Source organism: Nematolebias whitei, chromosome 2 (assembly GCF_014905685.2).
Source record: "Nematolebias whitei isolate Nwh7 chromosome 2, NemWhi1, whole genome shotgun sequence".
NCBI classification, from domain to species: domain Eukaryota; kingdom Metazoa; phylum Chordata; class Actinopteri; order Cyprinodontiformes; family Rivulidae; genus Nematolebias; species Nematolebias whitei.
In genome coordinates, this window is record NC_056499.1 from 32,341,374 (window position 1) to 32,365,216 (window position 23,843).

The following is a 23,843-nucleotide window of genomic DNA, read 5'->3' on the forward strand; positions in this document are numbered from 1 at the left end:
CCACACACACACACACACACACACAGTCAGGAAGTCTAGCAGCCAGGTACACAATGAGGTGTTCAGCCCCAGACTGTCCAGTTTAACAATGAACTGTTGGGAGATGATGGTGTTGAAACCGAGCTGAAGTCAATGAACAACATTCTAACAAAAGATTCCTTAGTGTCCAGGTGTGTGAGGGCTGTGTGGAGGGCTGAGGAGATGGCGTCATCGGTCGAACGATTAGGCCAATATGCAAACTGGAAGGGATCCAAGGAGGCAGGAAGGACAGATTTCATGTGCTTCATGACTAGCCATTTGAAGCACTTCATCAGGATGGGGGTGAGTGCCACTGGGCAATAGTGATTGAGGCAGGAGGTGATGCCTTCTTTGGGACAGGGATGATGGTGGTGGCTTTGAAACAGGTGGGGGCGATGGCCTGACTCAGCGAGATGTTAAAGATATCCGTTAAGACTTCTGCAAGCCCCACTGCCTAGTCCTTCAGCACACGACCAGGTATATTGTCAGGACCAGAAGCTTTTTGGGCATTGATCTTGATGAATGATCGCCTAACCCTGTCCTGGGACAGCGTCAGCACCTGGTCATCGGGAGTGGGGGAGAGTTTCTGTGCAGGTGTACTGCCTGTTACATGCCTCAAACTGAGCAAATAAGTCATTCAGCTCATTCTCAGCATAGAGGTTGTGCTGTCACAGGTCTGTGGGGCTGGCTTGTAGTTCGTGATGGTCTGTATTCCCCACCACAGACTCCGTGTATCCTTGCTGTCACCAAAGCAATGAGCTATCTTCTTGGAATACTGCTTCTTGGCCTTTCTGATGCCCTGGAACAAGTTGTTTATGGCTGCCCTCAGGCCCACCTGATCTCCTGTTGTGACGGCGGTGTTTCTGGCTCTCAGGAGTCTGTAGACCTCTTCTGTCAGCCATGGCTTCTGATTTGCCCAAACATTGATAGTCTTGAGGTCAGTTACATCATCAATACACTTGGTGATGTATGAACATACAGTATCTGAGTACTCTTGAAGACCTGTGGTGTTGTTTTTGGTAGCGACATCTTTGAACATATTCCAATCTGTGGTGTTGAAACAGCCCTGGAGTGCTTATGAAGACTCCAACGGCCACACTCGTATCCTGCTTGCAGACTGGTTTGGTGACTTTAACCAGTGGCCTGTATGCTGGCATTAGCATAACACTTAGGGATGGGGCCGATCCGATCCAGTATCGGTATCGGCATACCAGCATAATAATTCGGATTTTTCCAATCCACCTGCCGATATTTCCAATCCATGATGCAAGTGGACTTCAAACTATAGAATGGATTTCCTGAACGGTGGCGTGTCTCATGAACCCAGAGTAATAAGACCCGCCTCATATTGGGCGGTCGTGGTGCAGTGGTAGTGGCAGCCGACCTCTGATCGGAAGGTTGGAGGTTCGAATCCCGACTTCCCACACCATGTGCCGTTGTGTCCCTGGGCAAGACACTTAACCCCGAGTTGCTCCCGGTGGGACTGGATGGCGCCTTGCATGGCAGCCTACCGCCACCGGTGTATGAATGTGCGTGTGAATGGGTGGATGGCTGGTACTGTAAAGCGCCTTGGGGCCCCTCATAGGGGGCTGGAAGGCGCTATAGAAGTAAGCTCCATTTACCATTTACCATTTACCATATTCAGGAAATCCATTTCATAGTTTGCAGCCAGTTACAACGTGAGGACTGAGTTAGCAGCACTGTGGCTAACAGCTAACAAACTTTTCATCTAAACATGTCCACAGTGTAGAAGTATTTTACACTAGAAACACCACAAAACAAGACAGCATCGTGCAATGTCTGCAGAATCATATCGCCACATTATATCGCAGTAAAGTTAGTTTTATGATGGACATTCGAGCTCCGTGGCTTCTGCAGGGCGCTTCTCTTTGCTCAACTCACAACAGGTGACTCGACCCCAGTCAGCCGCGTCCAATCTGCCCCTCTCAATCTGCCCGTCTCTGAGGAGGGACAGACTTGAGCGCGGCTGCCCCAAATCAGTCTGCCTGCTTCGGATTGAACAAGAAGAAGACATCGCTGAAGCCACGGAGCTCGAATGTTTACAGAGAGGTTGCTAAACTTCATCATGATTCATGACCAACCACTATCAGTTGTAGAAAACGAAAGATTTCACAGCTTGATACTTGCAGCCAAGATATAGTTTACCCTCCAGGAGATATTTATCAGTACAACAGTAGACCATCATAAAAAAAAACATGATTTGAAAATTATATTAAAAACAAAAAACAGCTACATCATAAAGTGATGTAAAATACTAAAAACAGGAACATGCCTGTTGGTTTATTCCAGGTGTTTGAAGCCATTTAACATTTTATTTTATTTAGTTCATTTATTCATTCATTTAAAAGAAACACAATTAAAAAAAATAATCAAAAAGAAAACATTGAATGAAAAGAGTGCAGAAAGAAGAAAAATAATTCTTATATCTGCCCCTTATTTAAAAAACATATAAAATAACTTTAAACAATCACTTAAATTAATCACTTTAATATCCACTTTAAAACTAGGAATAAAAAGAAACATGTTTTGTGTTAGCAGAATTTAATTCTAACTTTAAAACTTATCCAACATTAATACAACTTACCTCAAGTGTCCTTTTTGGACATGCATGCATATATTTGTACAAATTGTACTTGAGAGGAGATTATTACAGCCTCATATAAAATCAGTGATGATCATGATATCAGAACTGGATCGGTATCAGCAAATATTTAGTTTTAGGTATTGGGATCGGATCGGAAGTTTAAAAAAGTGGATCGGTACATCCCTAATAACACTTATGTGATCAGAGACGCTGATGCGGGGGAGGGGAAGGGCCTTGTAAGCTCCTTTCATGGTGATGTAAACTTGGTTCAGTGTATTGTTTCCTCTTGTTGGAAAGTCTGTGTTTGTATGTCTTTGGAAACACACTCCTTAGATCTGCATGGCTAAAATTGCCAGCCAAGATAAGAAAAACATCAGGGTGGGCTGTGTAGTGGACTAGGCCTACGTCGAAACTAAGTCTAAGGTCAAAACTCTTGACCTTTAGAACCTTGTGGGACAGGAACTGTCATTTCATGTATTTGAATACATAAATACAGGTTCACCCATCCTGAGACTTTCTTTCTTGAAGATTCAAGTGAAAAGAACACTCTCTTTTTATTATCATTACTATCTTACAAATGTTGATAATCAAAGTGTCTTAGTTCAAACCATTTTAGATGTTGCAGTGAACTAATCAATTTTATTAACTGAGTAATGATTTTTATTCTCATGTTAAAAGCTGTTGCAGAGTAATTATGCATTTTTCTGATTTCTGCTTTTGAATGAGCAAGTGTGTGCGTTTACAAGGTTACAGTCAAACGAAAAACAAGTTGTTATGTTAAAACTGTCATGTTTTAGAATCCTCTCAGACGTAAGTAGAGATGTTTTGCACCTGTTTCCTGAAACACGCCAAAACAAAACCCTCTCGGTCTGTGAGAACATTTCTGAGCTGTCCCATAACAATTCTCGCTGTCTCTAACCTCTTACGTCACAAAACCCACCCCGTCTGGTCGTTTCTGACCAATGAAAAATCCCAAAAAGTGAACCGGGAAAGAGTCTTTAAAATGTCAGTACTTCCTGGTCGACACAGGCTCAGAGAGTTGGAGAGTTGTCGGAGTTCTAAGAGTTCTGAGAGCGTAGAGTTCGGTGAGAGTCTACTCAAGTTCTGCTGAGTTCTGATGGAGTGCTGTTGGAGTTCCTGACATGACAACAAAGCTCTTCCGAGTTCCATGGGATTATAACATTTTCCACTGAGGTGAATATGTGTCGAACAGAGCCTCGCCATTACTTCGGACGAGTAACAGCATCCTACTGAGACGCTGAAAGGGTGCGTTAAACGGAATCTCACCTGAGACATCTCCAGGTAAAGGAGCCGATTTCATCATCTAAGTGTACTGTAAGGAAAAGCTGAAGAAAGCCGGAGAGTGTCGATTCTGGTGAACACTTAATTTCCCTCACATACCATCTTAACTCCCTCTAAACTTCTTTTCATCTTTAACTTTCTATCAAGTAGAAATTCTCCCAGATATTTAGAAATGTCTGTGTAAAGTGCTTACCCACATTCATGTGGGCAAAAGATCATAGTTGTACAGTTTTATAAATGTCTGTGGTGCAGCAACGGAAAAATCATGGCCGTATGATTTTTCCTGATTGATTGCTTATATTGTTATTTTCATAATTTGCCAAATTAATGTAAATGTTTGATGTTAAATTTGATTCTGTAAATAAATGACCGCATTCATTTTGATGGGTCAAATATAAATGACGTCTCACTTTGCATTTCCTTAAATTCAATGCACGTTTTATTCAGTCCAGAAAAATGAGGAACCCGCGTTAAATGATGAATATATCCCAGCATCTGTTCATCTACAGCTGTCTGTTGCTCACTAATGTGCAGATACAGTTCATTTAGTGCCTCACTTCTATTTTTGTTGCTGGAGCTTGGAGGTATATAAACAGCAATGATTATAACAGCTGTAAATTCCCTCGGTAAATAGAATGGTCGACCTTTAATAACCATAAACTCCACTAAAGGTGAGCAGTGTTTATAGACCACAGCAACATCACAACACCAAGCATTATTGATATAAACACATAGCCCCCTACTGCGGGTCTTACCTCCCTCAATGAGAGCTCTGTCCACTTTGTAGCATGTTAGCCGCTCGAGCTGAACAGCATGGTCTGGAACATTGTTATTAAGCCATGTTTCCGTAAACACAAAAACACAACAGTCTCTCACAGTCTTCTGTGTTGTCCGTAGTAGGCGTATATAATCCAGTTTATTGTCCAAAGAGTATATGTTGGCTAAAACCATGGATGGGATGGCCGGCTTGTGTGGGCTAGCTGCTAGCCTAGCTCGGATACCTCCACGCTTACCCCACTTCTGCTTCCTGTCATGCCGCTTATGCGCTTCCACTTTGGGCGTGATGAAGGAGTGTGGGTCGGTGATGATACCAGCTTCCAGAATAGGCCACAGTCATGTAACTCTTCTTTGAGTTTGCTGCTAATTCGTAAAAGTGTGTTTTTTCCAACATCAAGCAGGAACTCATGGCTATACTTGCGTTTGAAGAAATCTAGAGATGATGAAGACATACAAGCACATTGCGGCTCGCAGGAAAAAAAAAAAAAAACGAAAACACAGTTTTGTTGGGAGAGAAAAGCCTGTGGGGGAGTGGTGGCACAGAGTTTAGAAGATGGGCCTGTGATCGGAAAGTCGCAGGTTCAACTCCCGGTACCATCAACATCAAAATGTGGGTGGAATAGGTGGAACACCCACACCTCCCTCCACCATCATTCGCCCCACTCTGGGCCCCTGAGCAAGGCCCTTAACCCCCACCATCTGCTCCCTAAACAGGTCTCTCTTGAAAATGAGTTCTTGTGGCTCACTGAGACTACCTGGATAAATAAAGGGTAAATAAAAATAAATAAAAAGCTGCATGTGCGTGCGCCGCCATCTTGAACTGGAGAATTGGAGGCCAAATTAATGCCATCCAGAGAAAGTGAAAGACTACAAAATTTATTCCTAAGATGCTCAGGTTCAAAAACCACAACCTCGGTCTTGTCTGAGTTTAAAACCTGAAAATTTAGGGTCATCCAAGTTTTTATGTCTTTAAGACATGATTGTAACGTAAGTAACTGATTGGATTCATTGGTTTTCATGGACAAATATAACTGTGTATCATTCAGCATAACAATGAAAATTTATTCCATGCTGTTTAATAGCTTGACCTTATGGAAGCATATATAAAGTAAACAGTATTGTTCCAAGCACTGAACCCAGAGGAACTCCATGACTAACTTTGGTGTATGAAGAAGATTAACTATTTACAAACTAGAATCTACCAATTAAGTATGATCTTGATGACATGATGAATTAATTCAGCTATTTCTCATGTGTGAGTAGGTACACTCATACAACATGTAGGACTGTGCTCTGAGGATTGGGGTTAGAGATGTAGACACAACACCTTTATCCCTTTATCAATTTTTTTCTGTGCAGGTGGCAAAACTGCACAGTGCAAAATAGATCAGTTGGAGAATAAAAATGTAAACCAAATTATAAATGGTTTTTAAATGCTGTTGACATATTTAGTTAAATGCCAGCTCTGGTTTGTGTCTAACACTTACAGATCTGATGCATTGCATTTTTGACAGAGGCATGATCTGAATTGTGGGTTTTTGTGTCTTTCATTCAATTTTTTTCTATTTTTTAAATCAATCTAACGTGTGTCTCTGTCACTAGCCAGAAAATAGTTTTTTTTTTTTTTTCCCCCAGTGCCCTTGACATTTGTTTAAAGATGTGGGTTCAAATCCATACACTTACTGTAGCTCTTCGAAAATTTATTTTGTGCATTGGTTTTACAGTGCTTATTTGTTAACATGTTACTCTTCTTTTTCTTCTACAATAAATCATATGCAGGTGGTGATGGTCGCTTTGAAGTACACAGAAAGAGTGGCCAGGTCCAAACGACAGGCCTCCCTCTGCAACAGGACAGGGAGTACCTGCTGACAGTGGTGGCTGCTGATGGGCTCAGCAGTCGTAGTGCTCCTGCTGTTGTGTCTGTAGTTGCTGGAGCCCGGCCACCACAGTTTGTTAATGCTTCCTTTACAATCGCCATACCAGAGAACACTCCTGAAGGACAAACGTGAGTTAACTTGCTTTAATTTACTTTAGCTGCTGTATTGTATCACCTCCCAAACTAAGTTATATGTGCATCGTTGTTTTTTTACTCAAACATTAAATTTCTGCTGATATAAGTTGCTTATACACTGCTGTTCCCTGCTTAAGTTTAAAATAATAATAAAAATGTTTTTGTTTTTGTTTTTTTTTTGGGGGGGGGAGATAGACTGGTTTTGGCTGTGAATACAGGAATCTAATATAGCCCTCTAAATAGACTGAATTTGCAAGACAAGAGTCCCTTTACATATTTATGTACACAATAAGATTTGATATTTGCATTTTCATAATTATATTGCACATACCAAAGATTTCTTTAAAAAAATGTGTTTTGTTTTCCTGTGATGTGGACATTGACTTTGGGTGCTTATAGATGTAATCATTAGCACAAAAATATAAAAGCACAAAGATGTCATCGTTATTCTGTATTTTGTTTGAGTTGTGAAATAATACAGCCATAATTAAAGTGAAATGTTAATTTTCAGTGCATAATAACTGTTTCAGATGACACATCTTGACATACTGCAAAATTACCAGGAGGTTACTTAAAAGGGAACAGTTAAAGTTTATTGCATACATTTCTAATTTCAGAACTAAATCTGATTAGGAATCTGGGGTATAAGATAATGTACAACAGAACCAATCCGATTCAACTTGGAACAGCTAGACTAGATATTTTTTGGGAAAAAAATTAGTAATATTATAATAAAAAAAAGTGCAAAGTTATCCTTGCAACATTCACGATTTTTCTCCTTTTTTGTATACAGTAGTCCAATATTTGTTGCTGGGGATCCGTACTTCAAAGCCCTGCGATAAGTGAAATACCGCAAAGTAGGAATAGTAGTACGAGGACTAAGTAGTTGGCTATATATATATATATATATATATATATATATATATATATATATATACAAATATATATATACAAATATATATATACAAATATACAAACCGGATTCCAAAAAAGTTGGGACACTAAACAAATTGTGAATAAAAACTGAATGCAATGATGTGGAGATGGCAAATGTCAATATTTTGTTCGTAATATAACATAGATGACAGATCAAAAGTTTAATCTGAGTAAATGTAACATTTTAAAGGAAAAATATGTTGATTGAAAATTTCACAGTGTCAACAAATCCCAAAAAAGTTGGGACAAGTAGCAATAAGTGGATGGAAAAAGGAAATTCAGCATATAACAAACAGTTGGAAGACCGTCTAACACTAATTAGGTCAATTGACAACATGATTGGCTATAAAAAGAGCTTCTCAGAGTGTCAGTGTCTCTCAGAAGCCAAGATGGTAAGAGGATCACCAATTCCACCAATGTTGTGCAGAAAGATAGTGCAGCAATACCAGAATGGTGTTACCCAGCGTAAAATAGCAAAGACTTTTAAGTTATCATCATCAACCGTGCATAACATCATCAAAAGATTCAGAGAATCTGGAACAATCGCTGTGCGTAAGGGTCAAGGCCGTAAAACTCTACTGGATGCTCGTGATCTCCGGGCCCTTAAACGTCACTGCACCTCAAACAGGAATGCCACTGTCAAGGAAATAACGGAATGGGCTCAGGAATACTTCCAGAAAGCATTGTCAGTGAACACAATCCACCGTGCCATCTGCCGTTGCCAGCTGAAACTCTACAGTGCAAAGAGGAAGCCATTTCTAAGCAAGCTCCACAAGCTCAGACGTTTGCACTGGGCCAGGGGTCATTTAAAATGGAGTGTGGCAAAATGGAAGACTGTTCTGTGGTCAGATGAGTCACGATTTGAAGTTCTTTATGGAAAACTGGGACGCCATGTCATCCAGACCAGAGAGGACAAGGATAGCCCAAGTTGTTATCAACGCTCCGTTCAGAAGCCTGCATCACTGATGGTATGGGGTTGCATGAGCACTTATGGCATGGACAGCTTACATGTCTGGAAAGGCACCATTAATGCAGAGAACCATGTTCAGGTTCTAGAACAACATATGCTCCCATCTAGACGTCATCTCTTTCAGGGAAGACCCTGCATTTTTCAACACAATAATGCCAGACCACATTCTGCAGCAATCACAACATCATGGCTACGTAGGAGAAGGATCCGGGTACTGAAATGGCCAGCCTGCAGTCCAGATCTTCCACCTATAGAGAACATTTGGCGCATCATAAAGAGGAAGGTGCGACAAAGAAGACCCAAGACGATTGAACAGTTAGAGGCCTGTATTAGACATGAATGGGAGAGCATTCCTATTTCTAAACTTGAGAAACTGGTCTCCTCTGTCCCCAGACGTCTGTTGAGTGTTGTAAGAAGAAGGGGGGATGCCACACAGTGGTAAAAATGGACTTGTCCCAACTTTTTTGGGATTTGTTGATGCCATGAAATTTGGAAACAACAGATATTTCCCTTAAAATGATACATTCTCTCAGTTTAAACTTTTGATCTGTGATTTGTGTTCTATTCTGAATAAAATATTAGATGTTGGCACCTCCACATCATTGCATTCAGTTTTTATTCACAATTTGTTTAGTGTCCCAACTTTTTTGGAATCCGGTTTGTGTGTAATTTATATATTTATATATATATATATATATATATATATATATATATATATATATATATAGTGCGTTTTAAACCCGGCCCACACGCTTGCAATTTTCTAAACAATTTTTCTAAACTATAAACGCTCTAAAAGAATACAGAATGTCATTATTTCGTCTCTCTGCCACAGCTGCATGCTGTAGGAGGAAACTTCTCCTGCAGCTGTGGGCTGCATGCAGGTGCTAAGTATTTTTAAATAATTTACTTTACGTAAAAATTTCATGATGGTTGTGCCGCAGCCAATCAGCCAATTGTGTGTCATTTCCAATCTTACTTTGAAAAACCGCAATAGAGCGATTTCGTGAAAAACAAACCGCCAAGTAGCGAGGGACTACTGTAAATCAAGTTAAGCATTTTTGAATCTTTGAACAATTTGTTTTTTGTTGAGATGAAGTATTATAGAAATTCTAAAGAACAAATTCATTTTTATAAAATAAAAATAAAAAATTAGCTGCAAATACTTATATATTTATATAATTATGGCCTAAATTGTAATATATTTTAGTGAAAATCTAGGATTGAATTTCCAATTAACTTGCACACAAACACAAAATATGAGACTAGTGGGCACAAGATTTTGCATTATTATGCCACTATTTGCTTTGCAGCATCAGAATAAATCATTGTAGAAAAATACAACCTACACTAATGACTTGAACTACTTTCACTTTTTCCACAGCTTTCCTTGTAATAAAACCCTTTTAACCTAAGCAGCAGAAGTGAATAAAGGCCTCACTCTTTGTTTGTATTAGCAGGCTGGCTTGTAGATGTCTCTTTAACTGGCTGGTTTCAGGCCACTGTCAGGCTTCTTTTAAAAAAAGAGAGTCTGATTAGTTCAGGTAGTGGTGCCAGGTGGAGTTGATTAGTACAGCTGCTGAACATTGTCTAATGAGCCCCACCTCTCCCCTTGCAGCTGAGCAAAACCACACTTCATCACAGCATATTGCTTATGAGCACTGCTAATTTCTCTAACGGGGTAATTCCACAGATGTCATTTAGCAGCCGCAGCATTTCAGTCGATAGAAGTCATACATTCAATTTTACCTTTGTCTTCATCCACAGAAGATAAAAAAATGACACAACTATTCTTGTCTTGGATTTTTTTTTGTCATCATATTAGAAAGACTTTTAAAAAGGATCAATTAATGATGATAAGATTAATTATTTGTTATTGTTGTTTGGTTGTTTGTTAGTGTTGAATCTAATTGTATAACCCTGTCAGAAAAATACTAAATACACAAGAACATTTTCTCAATGGAAGACTTAAATTAAATACTGTAAATGCTCTATTGTTTTCTTAAATTTAAGAGTCCACCTATGGCAGTTTTCACTGTATGCCTGGAAAAAAACAAACAAACAAAAAAACAAGATATGGTGTCTAAAGGATTCCTTGTTTTCAGCCATAGCAAGTTATTCTAGCAAAGGGCAAAAGTATAAAACCATTTGCTTCTCCCTGTAGCTCAATAGCCTCACTGAGGTACTGCTGATATTTTGAAGTGTTTTCTGTTCTAAAATCCAAGGACATTCACTTCTAATAAAAATTATAAATAAGGTCAACAAGTCTAACACTTGACTAGCCTCTTTTGTCATGCCACTTCAGCTTGACATGACACCGTGCCATGAAATTGTCTAAAACTTTAAAAATTTGGTTTGCGGAAGTCTAAAAAAAACTAAAGAAATGTGACAATTTCAAAATGTTCCCTCTTAAGAATTATCTTCCTGCTTTTCTTTTTGTAGTTGTTTTAATAAAAAAATAAAAAAACACACACAAGCAAATGTGTATTTTGCATACAAAACCTTTTATGACCTGAGTTCAAAGCTCGTTTTATTTGTAGTTTTCTTCCTAAACTTAATTGTTCTAAAAACATGTATTCATCAGAAATCTTTCTTCACTAATTAGTTTCTAAAGCCTAAAAGATGAGCCAGTAAGAGTTGTAGCAGCCTTTCATTTTCTCAGAAAACCTGAACCAAGGCAATTCCAAATTTTGTCTAATCCTAATTTAATTCCCAACATCTGATTTCTAAACTTTTGACGTGATGCAGCAAATCTTTAGTTCTTGCTTTATTTTTTGGGGGTTTATTAAGATTTTAAATTGTATTGTACATAGTAGAGATGCACCGAGCCAATGTCAATATCTGTATTGGTCCCTAAATCCCCCACAAAAAACTTCTGGATCGGGTATCGTGACAATGTGAGCGATCCATGACTGGGCAGATCTATTCACTCTAATTCTGTTTTGTGCTCTGAGTGACGTCACGTGCTAGCGAACTCGCTGCACAGATTCTTTTCAAAATGGAGCGAGCGAAAGGATCAGCCCTCTGGAACTATTTCACACTACCTCAGCAAACACATTCGACAGCTACGTGCAATACGTGCACAGCGACAGTTCCAAAGGATGGCACTAAAACTTCCAGCTTTAACACTACCAACTTAATCTCCAGAGATTTCACCTTAAAGAGCACGCTGAGTTTGTTGAATGGAATTCAGCACTGTTTTTCTGTATCAGATTGGTATCAGATCAGTATTGGATAATGTTAAACAGCAGTTATCTGTATCGGTATCGGAAGTGAGAAAAGTGGATTGGTGCATCCTTAGTAGATAGTATCCTATAAGCACAGATTAATTTGTGCATCCAGTGTTAAATCTGAGATTTGCAACCATGCATTTGTTTCTTTGTTCATCCATTCAGTCAAACTCACCTAATTATTTACATTTTAGCACAAATATACAATGTACTCTTGTATAAAAACTGAAGAGCCATGAAAAAAATGTTTTGATGGATGATGTTAGAACATTACAAACCAACAATAAAAATCACAGTTCACAGGAGTGAACCTCTGAGAAAGATCCCTCAGAGGCCAGTATGTACAATCCTTAAAAAAAAAAAAAAAAAAAAAAAAAAAAAAAACACAGGAACTATGTTCTTGGGATACCAGTGGGCATATGTGTTGTTACGACAGGAGCTGGCTGTGTGTCACCGGTCACTGCAGCTAGCTGCTGCTAGCCGTGGGCCTTAGGCCTCCTCTCAGACCCAGGACCCGCCTCCAGCCCACGTCGCTCCCCCTGGCTCGAACCTCCCTCAGATGCGGCACTCACACTAACAATAAATCAAGGAAACGTGAATTCAGTTTTTCCAATTGTATTAAAATCAAGGCAGGAAAAGGTTACGATTTACAACGCTGGTCAGTCCGGTCTATGACGCGATCACAAACTGGAAGGGCTGATGTCCCGTGTCATTACTGATTTATAGGGCCTAGACTCCTCCTTCGCAGAAGGGGAGCACAACCTGTCACGTGTATGAGGGGGCGTGACTAAGTGTGATCTCAACAGATCTTACGTGGTTTGACGTGTAAGGAAAAATAAGACGATGCTTCAAAAAGCCTTTCTATGTGATGTAGCAAGCAAAAACAAACTATTCCTTGATGGATATTGAATTCCTGGGGGGACTCTTTTTAGAGTTGCTGGCCCCGTTTAACCCAGTCAGAACCGGGTCATAATTTCATTATAATCCCGTCTCTGAGCAGATCAAAAAATCCCAGGACCAGTCTAGATAAATATCTAACAGTGTTTATAATACCCGATGTCATCCTTTGGACAAACTAAACATACCATATCAGTTCAAGCATACCACACCAATTGTCCAACAAGATAATGGAGAACCAATACAATAGGCCTGATTTGCAGAGTTGACTAGTGTTAAAAGAAAAATAATAATTTATTGTGAACCATAATGAGAAGGCTGAAATAGTAAATATGAAGGCAGATGAGGAGAGAGACTGACAAATGTTTTTTTTGGAGTTACTTTCGGTTAAAATAAACTTTTAAATTGTTTTTATTGTATTTTATTGATTTAAGCATTTAATAAGATGCTCTGATAGGATGAGCTCAAAACGAAACTCTTGGGAAAACTCCAAGCACAATATCAGTTAAATATCTGGGACTACCCAGCAATTGTCAACCACCCCTATATTAAATCATCTTATCAGTAGCATCATCTTTATACAGCAACTCGGAGATAAAACATCAGTATCTTCATCACAATTCATGCTCAATAATCCAAGTAGAAAATCCAACAAAGTTCAGTCAGGTCATCTGGATGTTTTTTTTTTATTTTATTTATTTGTTGAGATGTTTTGTTTTTCATCCAAATAACTTCATCAGTCTGAGGAGCCACACACAAACTCAGTCCAATAAGCTGCACACCCTCATATTGGACCAACCACTTGGCTGGTGATAAGATAGTTTCTGGGGCCCGCCGTGTCCCCCATCGACTCCTCTGAAGTAGCCATTGACAAAGTGGTCCAAAACATCAACGTTCATGCTCAGTAATGCAGGTAGAAAATCCAACGAAGTTCAGTCAGGTCATCTGGATACATCGGTAAAAAAAAAGAAAAAAATCAGTAAATTACTTAATTTCACCAAGTTGTACACCCAGCCCACCTTTTTTTTTTTCATTTCATACAAAGTAGGTTACTTTTTTACAATTAGGTTTGAAGTCATCATAAACATGTATCATGATAACTTTTATACTCATAGAGAGATGAATATAGTGACCAAAGCTCCAAAAGTATGATTTGGCAAAAGTATAAATGGACCCTATGCTTTTAAAAATCAAAGACAAAAATGTAATTGTTTAAACATAATGAAAAAATGCAATAAAGTTTAGTTTTTCCTAATCCGACCCAGGTCTTTGTCACATGTGGTACTGAATCAGATACATATTCAATGGTTTTAAATGTGACCTCAAGCCGAACAGTCATGCCGCATTTCATCTGACTTTTATGTGATGTGTCTTCAGCTACAAAACACCAAACTATTATTCTAATGTTCTTTTTATGCTTAGAATGTAACAATATGATCACATTTCTAAAAGACTTTCACGCATGAAACTAGCAAGCACTTGAAGCAGTTGTACAAAAAAGTAAAGCCCCTTGAAGAAAAGACACTTAGGGACCTGCTTTGTTCATTTAGAACAATTGTGGAAAAACGAACACAATGGACATTTGAAAAAACGCAGGACCACAGTTACAACACAGTTATAACGTGATTTGTAGGATGGCAAACCAGCAAAATACAGTTTTTTTTTTTTCTCCTCGTTTTCTCAGTGTGCTTCAAAATTATTTTCAGTTTTAGTGAACTAAAAAGTAAAATGCTAAAAGGTACCTTTTAACATTTTAGTGGGGGTGGGGTTGACAAAGAATAACAATTTCAATAGTTTTACTACTTAGATGTTTTATTTACGGAGTGCAGCTTCTCTCACTTAATGTTTTCTTCAAGACTTCTCAGGAAAACATTTTTTTTTCAGTGGGTTGCAACAATTTGTTTGAATTTAGTAAGTGATCAATTATAGAAAAAACATAAGTGGACATTTTACATTGATTCTGTCAAATCTGTCTAGTTTGCCTGCATTGTTACAAGTAAGGAGTTTTTTTAATGTTCAAGTACTTTTAGTTCCAAGAAAGTGCATACATTTGAATTTTCAGACATAACTCTCATAGTGTGATGTTCACAAGTTAAAATGTGATTACACTAATGCAATATTTAAAATATGACACTGACAGGGCGTTTTGTCTTTATATAACTCCATTATATTCTTATATACATAAAAAGATTATTTTTTGTAAATGTAATAACATGTAATGCTTTGCACAGAACAAAATAACTTAAAAATGACATTTCATTTATACATGTCAGACTGATAAATGTGCCTTAAAATTAGATCATTTCAGTCAAAGGCATTTATATTATAAATACTTTAGCTCATAAAATTACATGTATTTTTCCATATTTGATCATTTATTGAACTACATTTATCAAAGTACAGCTACTTCACAGTATGCTTCCAAAAATAAACAAGCTTAGTCCATACAGATAACAAAAACCTTGCTTATTAGCACTAATACTGTTTAGAATCGATATTTGCATATATTTATGATAAACTACAAACACTAGAAACTGACACTCACACATATAGAACATTTATTAATAAAAATAATAATAGAGTTTGTAGATTTTCCTTGCTTGGACTTTAGGTTGGTTTCATGTTTATAAAGTATCAGTACTTCTGAGTCTTATAATATACAAATTTAGTCAATACTTGAATATCTAAACATGTGTTTAGCATTTCACTGCTATATGGTAGTTCCACTCATTGTCCTTTTGGTTTTATTGCCATGCTGTCTGTGTCATAATCGTCTTAACATTAATTAAACATTATTTTATCAAAAAGCATATTTGGAACTCAGTTTTTTAATGTTTCACGTGAATACATTTGAATGCAATCAGTCTTGCTTTTTCTCCATGTTTCCTCAGCTTCTTGGTGACACCTGCTGTGTCTTTTCAAAAGAAACCAATCAGCTACAGCCTCCTCATCAATCCCAGCAGTCTCTTCTCCATTTCAGCAGAGACAGGTGAAATCAGCCTGACCCGCTCTATCGATTACGAGAGTGACCAACATCGATACTTGCTATTGGTGCGAGCCAGCGAGGGCCAGGACAGCATGAGCAGTGCAGCAGAGGTTTGTGTTATGTGATTCCCAAGTCACTTTCCACCAGTCAAATGCAACAACTTGATTTTTGCAATTGAGAACAGTTAGCATTCTTATGTACTTTAAAGATATTCCCACTGGAGCTGAAAATCTCAGATTATTGTGAAGCATTAGATTTTAAGGTGCATGAATGCTGTGAGATTTAAAGGTTATCAATCAGTCTCAGTAACTACTTATACCTTAGTTGCTGCAAATGTAAAAAAAAAAATAATAATAATAATAATTATTTGAAGGCCTACTGAGGTATTTATTGTTTTTGTTTTTTTCATGGAGACATACGATTAGGAGGATTAAGCAAAAATCTAATATAATACTTTGCAGTATTATTTTGTATGCAGACTGGAGAAAAGGGTTAATAAAAAAAAAGAAAGAAATATACAGGTCCTTCTCAAAAAATTAGCATGTTGTGATAAAGGTCATTATTTTCCATAATGTAATGATAAAAATGAAACTTTCATATATTTCAGATTCACTGCACACCAACTGAAATATTTCAGGTCTTTAATTGTTTTAATACTGATGATTATGGCATACAGCTCATGAAAACCCAAAATGCCTGTCCCAAAAAATTAGCATATCATGAAAAGTTTCTCTAAACAAGCTATTAACCTAACCATCTGAATCAACGACGTAACTCTAAACACCTGCAAAAGATTCCTGAGGCTTTTAAAAACTCACAGCCTTGTTCATTACTCAAAACCGCAATCATGGGTAAGACTGCCGACCTGACTGCTGTCCAGAAGGCCATCATTGACACCCTCAAGCAAGAGGGTAAGACACAGAAAGAAATTGCTGAAGGAATAGGCTGTTCCCAGAGTGCTGTATCAAGGCACCTCAGTGGGAAGTCTGTGGGAAGGGAAAAGTGTGGCAGAAAACGCTGCACAACGAGAAGAGGTGACCGGACCCTGAGGAGGATTGTGGAGAAGGGCCGATTCCAGACCTTGGGGGACCTGCGGAAGCAGTGGACTGAGTCTGGAATAGAAACATCCAGAGCCACCGTGCACAGGCGTGTGCAGGAAATGGGCTACAGGTGCTGCATTCCCCAGGTCAAGCCACTTTTGAACCAGAAACAGCGGCAGAAGCGCCTGACCTGGGCTACAGAGAAGCAGCACTGGACTGTTGCTCAGTGGTCCAAAGTACATTTTTCAGATGAAAGTAAATTTTGCATGTCATTCGGAAATCAAGGTGCCAGAGTCTGGAGGAAGACTGGGGAGAAGGAAATGCCAAAATGCCAGAAGTCCAGTGTGAAGCACCCACAGTCAGTGATGGTCTGGGGTGCCATGTCAGCTGCTGGTGTTGGTCCACTGTGTTTTTATCAAGCGCAGGGTCAATGCAGCTAGCTATCAGGAGATTTTGGAGCACTTCATGCTTCCATCTGCTGAAAAGCTTTATGGAGATGAAGATTTCATTTTTCAGCACGACCTGGCACCTGCTCACCGTGCCAAAACCACTGGTAAATGGTTTACTGACCATGGTATTATTGTGCTCAATTGGCCTGCCAACTCTCCTGACCTGAACCCCATAGAGAACCTGTGGGATATTGTGAAGAGAAAGTTGAGAGACGCAAGACCCAACACTCTGGATGAGCTTAAGGCCGCTATTGAAGCATCCTGGGCCTCCATAACACCTCAGCAGTGCCACAGGCTGATTGCCTCCATGCCATGCCGCATTGAAGCAGTCATTCATGCAAAAGGATTCCTGACCAAGTACTGAGTGCATAACTGAACATGATTATTTGAAGGTTGGTGTTTTTTGTATTAAAAACACTTGTCTTTCATTGGTGGGATGAAATATGCTAATTTTTTGGGACAGGCATTTTGGGTTTTCATGAGCTGTATGCCATAATCATCAGTATTAAAACAATTAAAGACCTGAAATATTTCAGTTGGTGTGCAATGAATCTGAAATATATGAAAGTTTCATGTTTATCATTACATTATGGAAAATAATGACCTTTATCACAATATGCTAATTTTTTGAGAAGGACCTGTATATATTTATCTTGATGAATTTTATGTTTGCTTTTTTTCACACTTGGGCCTGTTTATTGTTTAGAACTAAATGTTTACTGTCGCCAAGTAAAATGACAGCTTTAAATATACAACCAGTTGCGCATTTAACAACTTAGTTTTATTTTTAAATGATCTAGATTGGTTTTATTTAAAATTAGCTAAGAGGCAGCACAAGCCAGTGTACCTCTTGTGCTGGTCCCAAGCCCAGATTGGTGAGGGTTCTGCCAGGAAAGGCATCCATCATACAACACTTTTGCCAAAACTAATATGCGAGTTCATCTAAGCGACATTATACAAAATCGATTAACAATGACCACCACCAGTGCTGTTGACACCACTGGAAATTGTGCTACTGTTAGTCAAAACTGCAAGGAGGAAAATGTGTCAGGAGACAGAGGGAGAAGAGGAAAGTCAAGAATGTAGGACTGAGGGTTGCAACTCTAAATGTGAGGACAATGACAGGCAAACTTAGGGAGTTGGCTGACATGATACAGAGAAGGAAGGTAGATATTTTTTGTGTCCTAGAGACCAAATGGAAGGTCAGCAAGGCTTGCAACATTGGACCAAATGGAAGGGCAGCAAGGCTTGCAACATTGGAGCAGGGTTCAAACTATTATACTATGATTTGGATAGAAAGAGGAATGGAGTAGTGGTGGTCCTGAAGGAGGAGTTAGTAAAGAATGTAGTAGAGGTGAAGAGTTTCATATAGGATGATGCGTCTGAATGTAGAAGTAGAAGGTCTGATACTAAATGTTGTCAGTAGTTATGCTCCACAGGTTGGATGTGAAGTAAAGGAGAAAGATAGATTTTGGCAGGATTTTGATGAAGTGATGGAGAGTATTACCAAGGGGGAAAGAGTGGTGATCGAGGCAGACCTGAATGGACATGTTGGTGAAGGAAACGGAGGGGATGAGGAAGTGATTGGTAGGCTTGGTGTCAAGTAAAGAAACTCAGATGGTGGTGGATTTTACCAAGAAAATGGAAATTGTTGTAGTCAACACTTATTTCCAAAAAAAGGAGGAACATTGACTGACCTATAAGAATGAGGGCAGGAGTACACAGGTAGACAACATTCTGTGTAAAAGAGGAAACCTGAGGGATATTGGGGACTGTAAGGTTGTGGTAGGGGAGAACATGGCCAGACAGCATCAAATGGTTGTGTGTAGAATAACTGTTGTGAGGAAGAGAAAAATAATAAAATCAGAGAAGACAAAATGGTGGAAGCTGAACAAGGAAGAATATAGTGAGAAAACTAGAGAGGAGCTTTTAAAGGCTCTGGGTGCTAAGAAAGAGCTTCCAAATGACTGGGCTACTACAGCCACAGTAATTAGAGAGACAGGTAGGACTAGGAAGGTACTTGGTGTAGGGGTTGAACAACTACATAATTTTTAAACTCGAAATTAACATCATAAAACTCGAGTAGAACTCGAGTACTTGATGACATCATAGGATCTAAAGATACAAAAATAAATAAATAAATAAATAAAACTGCAAAAAAATGTCATTATTTACAAAAAAAGACCAACAAAACATTGGGAGCATATATTATGCTCCTACCATTTATCATACTGCAAATAAGTCGCAGGAAAAACAAAACTATTAGTTTTTATCAAGTTGCAAAGTGAAAGAAACATGCGGCATGTCAAAAACGAAACTAAAAACATTGGGGCGGACGACCACCCCGCACCACCGCCAGCTGTGGTGCGCACTAGGTTTAGTTTTAGAGATTAATATGTTTAAAGGTTTTTTTTTTAGGTTTAGAGATTAATATCTTTTGCTTTTTGTTTGTGAAACAAGGTCAGAGGAAACTGGTTCTGGTTCGGTCGATTGGACCCGGTGTTGCACCATATTCTGTGACCTGCAACAGTGCATGCAACACCGCCCCCTACAGTCACAATATACAGTGGTCACAGAATATGGCGTAACACCGGTTCGCAACGGGCTCAAAACAGTCAGGAAGTTGATTCATTTTCTGTTTGCTTACAGTAGTTGAACCGGAAGCTTCATCTTTAGTGAAATATTTCCATACATTTCTACCTGTTTGCCAAGACTGGGCCTGCTCCGCTCCATCTGTCTGTTTGGAGGAATCCATTTTGGAACCCGCGCCCGGTGCAGATCACGTGACGCAATGATGTAACGGCGACGTAATGACGTCACCACGAATACTCGACGTGAAATTAAAAAACTCGATAGATGCCCTAGGAATCGATGTGTGGATTACTCGAATAGTCTGTTAAAGCCCTAACTTGGTGTCTCATCTGGATAGAGACAAGATGATAAGGAAACCTGGTGGTCAAACAGTGAAATGCAGGAAGCTATTCAAAGAAAGGGTTTAGCCAAGAATAAATGACAGTGAGAACATGTGTGAATAAACATGAATATAAGGAGATACATTATAGAGTATAGAAGGAAGTAGCTAATGCAAAGCAGAGGATTTATGAGTTGTACTGGAAGCTGTAGACTAAGAAAAAGTGGGAAGGATCTGTACAGATTGGCGAGACAAAGGGATCAGGGTGGGAACGATGTGCAATAGGTTAGGCTTGTTAAATATAGGAATGGTAATGTTGTAAAAATTGGTCAGTTCACTTTATTTATATTGTGCCAAGTCACAACAGAAGTCATCTCAGGGAACTGTACAAAACATTCAGCCAATTAGTAAAAGTGATCTATCTAAGGATGTTCACAGATTGCGTTGAATCTACTTTGTAGCATTTTCCCTTTCTGAGCAAGCATATTGGCAACAGTGGAAAGGAAAAACTCTGTTTTATAACAGGAAGAAGCCTCCAGCAGAACCAGGCTCAGGATGTCCTGATGCATGCTCAATAATCCAGGTAGAAAAATCTAAAAAAGTTAAATCTGGTCCTCTGGACATTCAAAAAAAAGGACATAACAGAGGACCAGATTTAACTTTTTCAGGCTCAGGATGGTTTCATGCCAAGAAAGAGCAGCACAGATGCCATATTTGCTTTGAGGATGCTGATGCAGAAGAACAAAGAGAAAGAACTCCATTATGTCTTTGTGGATTTAGAAAAAAAAAGAAGAAGCGCATAACAGTGTGCTGAAAAAGGAAGTGTGGTATTGCATGAAGAAATCTGGAGTGGTGGAAGAAGTATGTTAGACTGGTACAGGACATGTATGAGGTCAGCAGGACAGTGGTGAGATGTTCTGTAGGAGTGACAGATAGCTTTAAGGTGGAGGTGGGATTGCATCAAAGATCAACTCTGAGCCCCTTCTTGTTTTCTCTGGTGATGGACCGACTAACAGATGAGGTCCGGCAGGAATCCCTGTGGACTATGACGTTTGCAGATGGCATGATCTGTTGTGAGAACAGGGAACATGTGGAAGATAAATTAGAGAGGTGGAGGTATGCACTTGAAAGAAGAGGAATGAAAGTCAGCCGTAGTAAGACAGAGTAAATGTATGTGAATGAGAGGGAGACCAGTGGAACAATGAGGCTACAAGGAGCAGTGGTCACGAAGTTGCAGGACTTCAAGTAATTGGGGTCCACTGTCCAGGAAATTGAGGAGTGTGGTAAAGAGGTGAAAAAGAGAGTCCAGGCAGGATGGAGTGGATGGAGAAAAGTTGCAGGAGTGATTTGTGACAAAAGGGTGGCAGCAAATGTCAAAGGAAAAGATTGCAATACTTGAAGATTGTAAGACCAACTGTTATATGTTCTGGAGTCAGTGGAATTGACAAAAAGACATGAGACAGAACTTGAAGTGACAGAAATTAAGATGCTATGGTTCTCCTTAGGAGTGACAAGGATGGATAAGATTAGGAATGAGATAATCAGAGGTACAGCACAGGTTGAACAACTAGGAGATAAATTAGGCAGACCGGACTGAGATAAATTGGACGTGTCCAGAAGAGGGACAGTGGGTATATTTGTAGAAGGATGTTAGAAATGCAACTGCTAGGAAAAAGACAAAGAGGAGATATATGGATGCAGTTAGAGAGGACTTAGAGGTTGTTGGAGTGGGGACAGTGGATGCAGAGGGCAGAGTGAGATGGAGGAGGATGACTTGCTGTGGTGAAGAGGGAAAAGCCAAAGAAGATGATTAGTTTTATTTAGATATTTTGTATTTTCCTTTTTGCTTAGAACTTTTGAATATTATGATTGTAATGTTATTTTTGACAAGGCAACAAGAAAACAAACTCTTAACAATGTGCGTATTCTTCTGTATAATAAACAACACAGTAATACAAAAAAACTTTTGCATTAATTCAATTCTCTTTTGCCTTAAAGCTGCATTTTAAAACAATTAAAAAAACTTTTTTATATATATTTCCAAATCACCCGAGGTTTTCCACCATCCCATCTTTAACAAATTGAAAAAGGATTATCAATACATTCAGTGTCAGTCATTGATATTAATTGTTGCAGTAACTTAACCCTATATCTGGGGAATTATTGAATTTTTTTTCTTCTGTAAATTATCCTATTTTTATCCTGATACCCAATGCTCAATATATCCTATTTTTAGTGGATTTCAATAATGTTATGTCAAATGTACTATCATTAAATAAATAGGTAGATCAACTTTATTGGTAAAAGTAGCACACAGTTTTTATTTTTCTGCTGCATGTTATTAAAAAAATGTTTTGTGACTATATATAAAATCCTGTCAGACCTTACAGTACACACTGTATATATTTTCCTTCATGCATTTCAATCATACATGACACATTTATTTGTTTTTCTACATTTTTTGCAGATTTCTGATGTTTCTGCCTTTAAACTATGAAATACTTTTTAGGTCATTTTGCACTGTTTTAGGTGTATTGTAGCAGAGTCAATGGGCAATACTTCTCTGGGGTCATAGGTCACAGAACTTATGACTTTATCCCTACTGTGAAGGGTGCAGTTAATGTCAAATGGTCTGGACAGCTTTAGGGAGATCAAAAGCTTTTTCTTTGAATGGCAGCCTCAGAATCAGAAGAATCAGAATGAGTTTTGTTGTCATTGCACCGAAGCACAACAAAATTGCATTTAGATATAGCCGGTCCGAGTAAAACATAAACAACAGACATGGGAAGACGGAGTGTCTGAGGCCGTGGCCTCATGGGAGGCGCTGCCATTTTTGTTAGATAGGAAAAGAGAAACACGGGGAAAGTTGCGATATTAAAAAAAGTCATATCCCACACTGTGTCTTAGATGGGACACAGTGTGAACATTACAAAAAACAAACTCAGCACAGAGACAGCAACATACAGATGACATGATAATACATATATGCATGATGAAAGCCGATGAAGGCAATGAGTTTGTCCGTGGACACTGCCAGATAGTCCCCATACTCCTGATAAGAGATGGTGCAGTGTCTATCAGCTGGCTCAGCTCTGATACTAGGAATACGCGATATATACGGTACATGGTAGAAACGATAGACATTTAGCCTATGATAGAGATCTGTATTCCACCAGCTAACCACAGTAATGCTGTGTCTGATGTAAAATCAGAGTTGTCAGATTTAATTGTTACTTTTTTTTAGTTGAAAAGTGTGCGTAAGTGGTGTTAGTCTTTTCTTTGAGAGCTAAGTAGCAAAGCTACAAGCCAACTACAACTACTACTATAATTTTTTTGGTTCTAGGATGAAGTGAGACAAAAACAGTCAAAAATTCAGAAAAGACAGTTATCAGTTATCATTTATCAGTTATCGTTTATCAGTTATCGGCTGTACAACTGTGGCCTGAGAGATTCAGCTGAAAGTCCTGGTGTACCTTTTATTTGAACCTGCAGAGATTTGAACAGCTGATCTGAAGCAAACAGGCAGGTGTTCACCTGAACTGACCACTCCTGATGTGTTTGATGGTCTCCTCCTTCGCCATCCATCCATCCATCCATCCATCCATCCATCCATCCATCCATCCATCCATCCATCCATCCATCCATCCATCCATCCATCCATCCATCCATCCATCCATCCATCCATCCATCCATCCATCCATCCATCCATCA

The 23,843-nt window shown here is 38.9% G+C and overlaps 1 protein-coding gene across 1 annotated transcript in view; it reads left to right on the forward strand.

Moving 5' to 3' along the window:
* The window catches only part of si:ch211-186j3.6 (neural-cadherin), a 467,709-nt gene that overhangs the window by 128,056 nt on the left and 315,810 nt on the right, over positions 1-23,843 (forward strand). The window contains exons 3-4 of the mRNA XM_037694242.1: positions 6,482-6,707; positions 15,638-15,842. Coding sequence (XP_037550170.1) covers positions 6,482-6,707; positions 15,638-15,842 — 431 coding nt within the window. The remainder of the gene's footprint in view (positions 1-6,481; positions 6,708-15,637; positions 15,843-23,843) is intronic.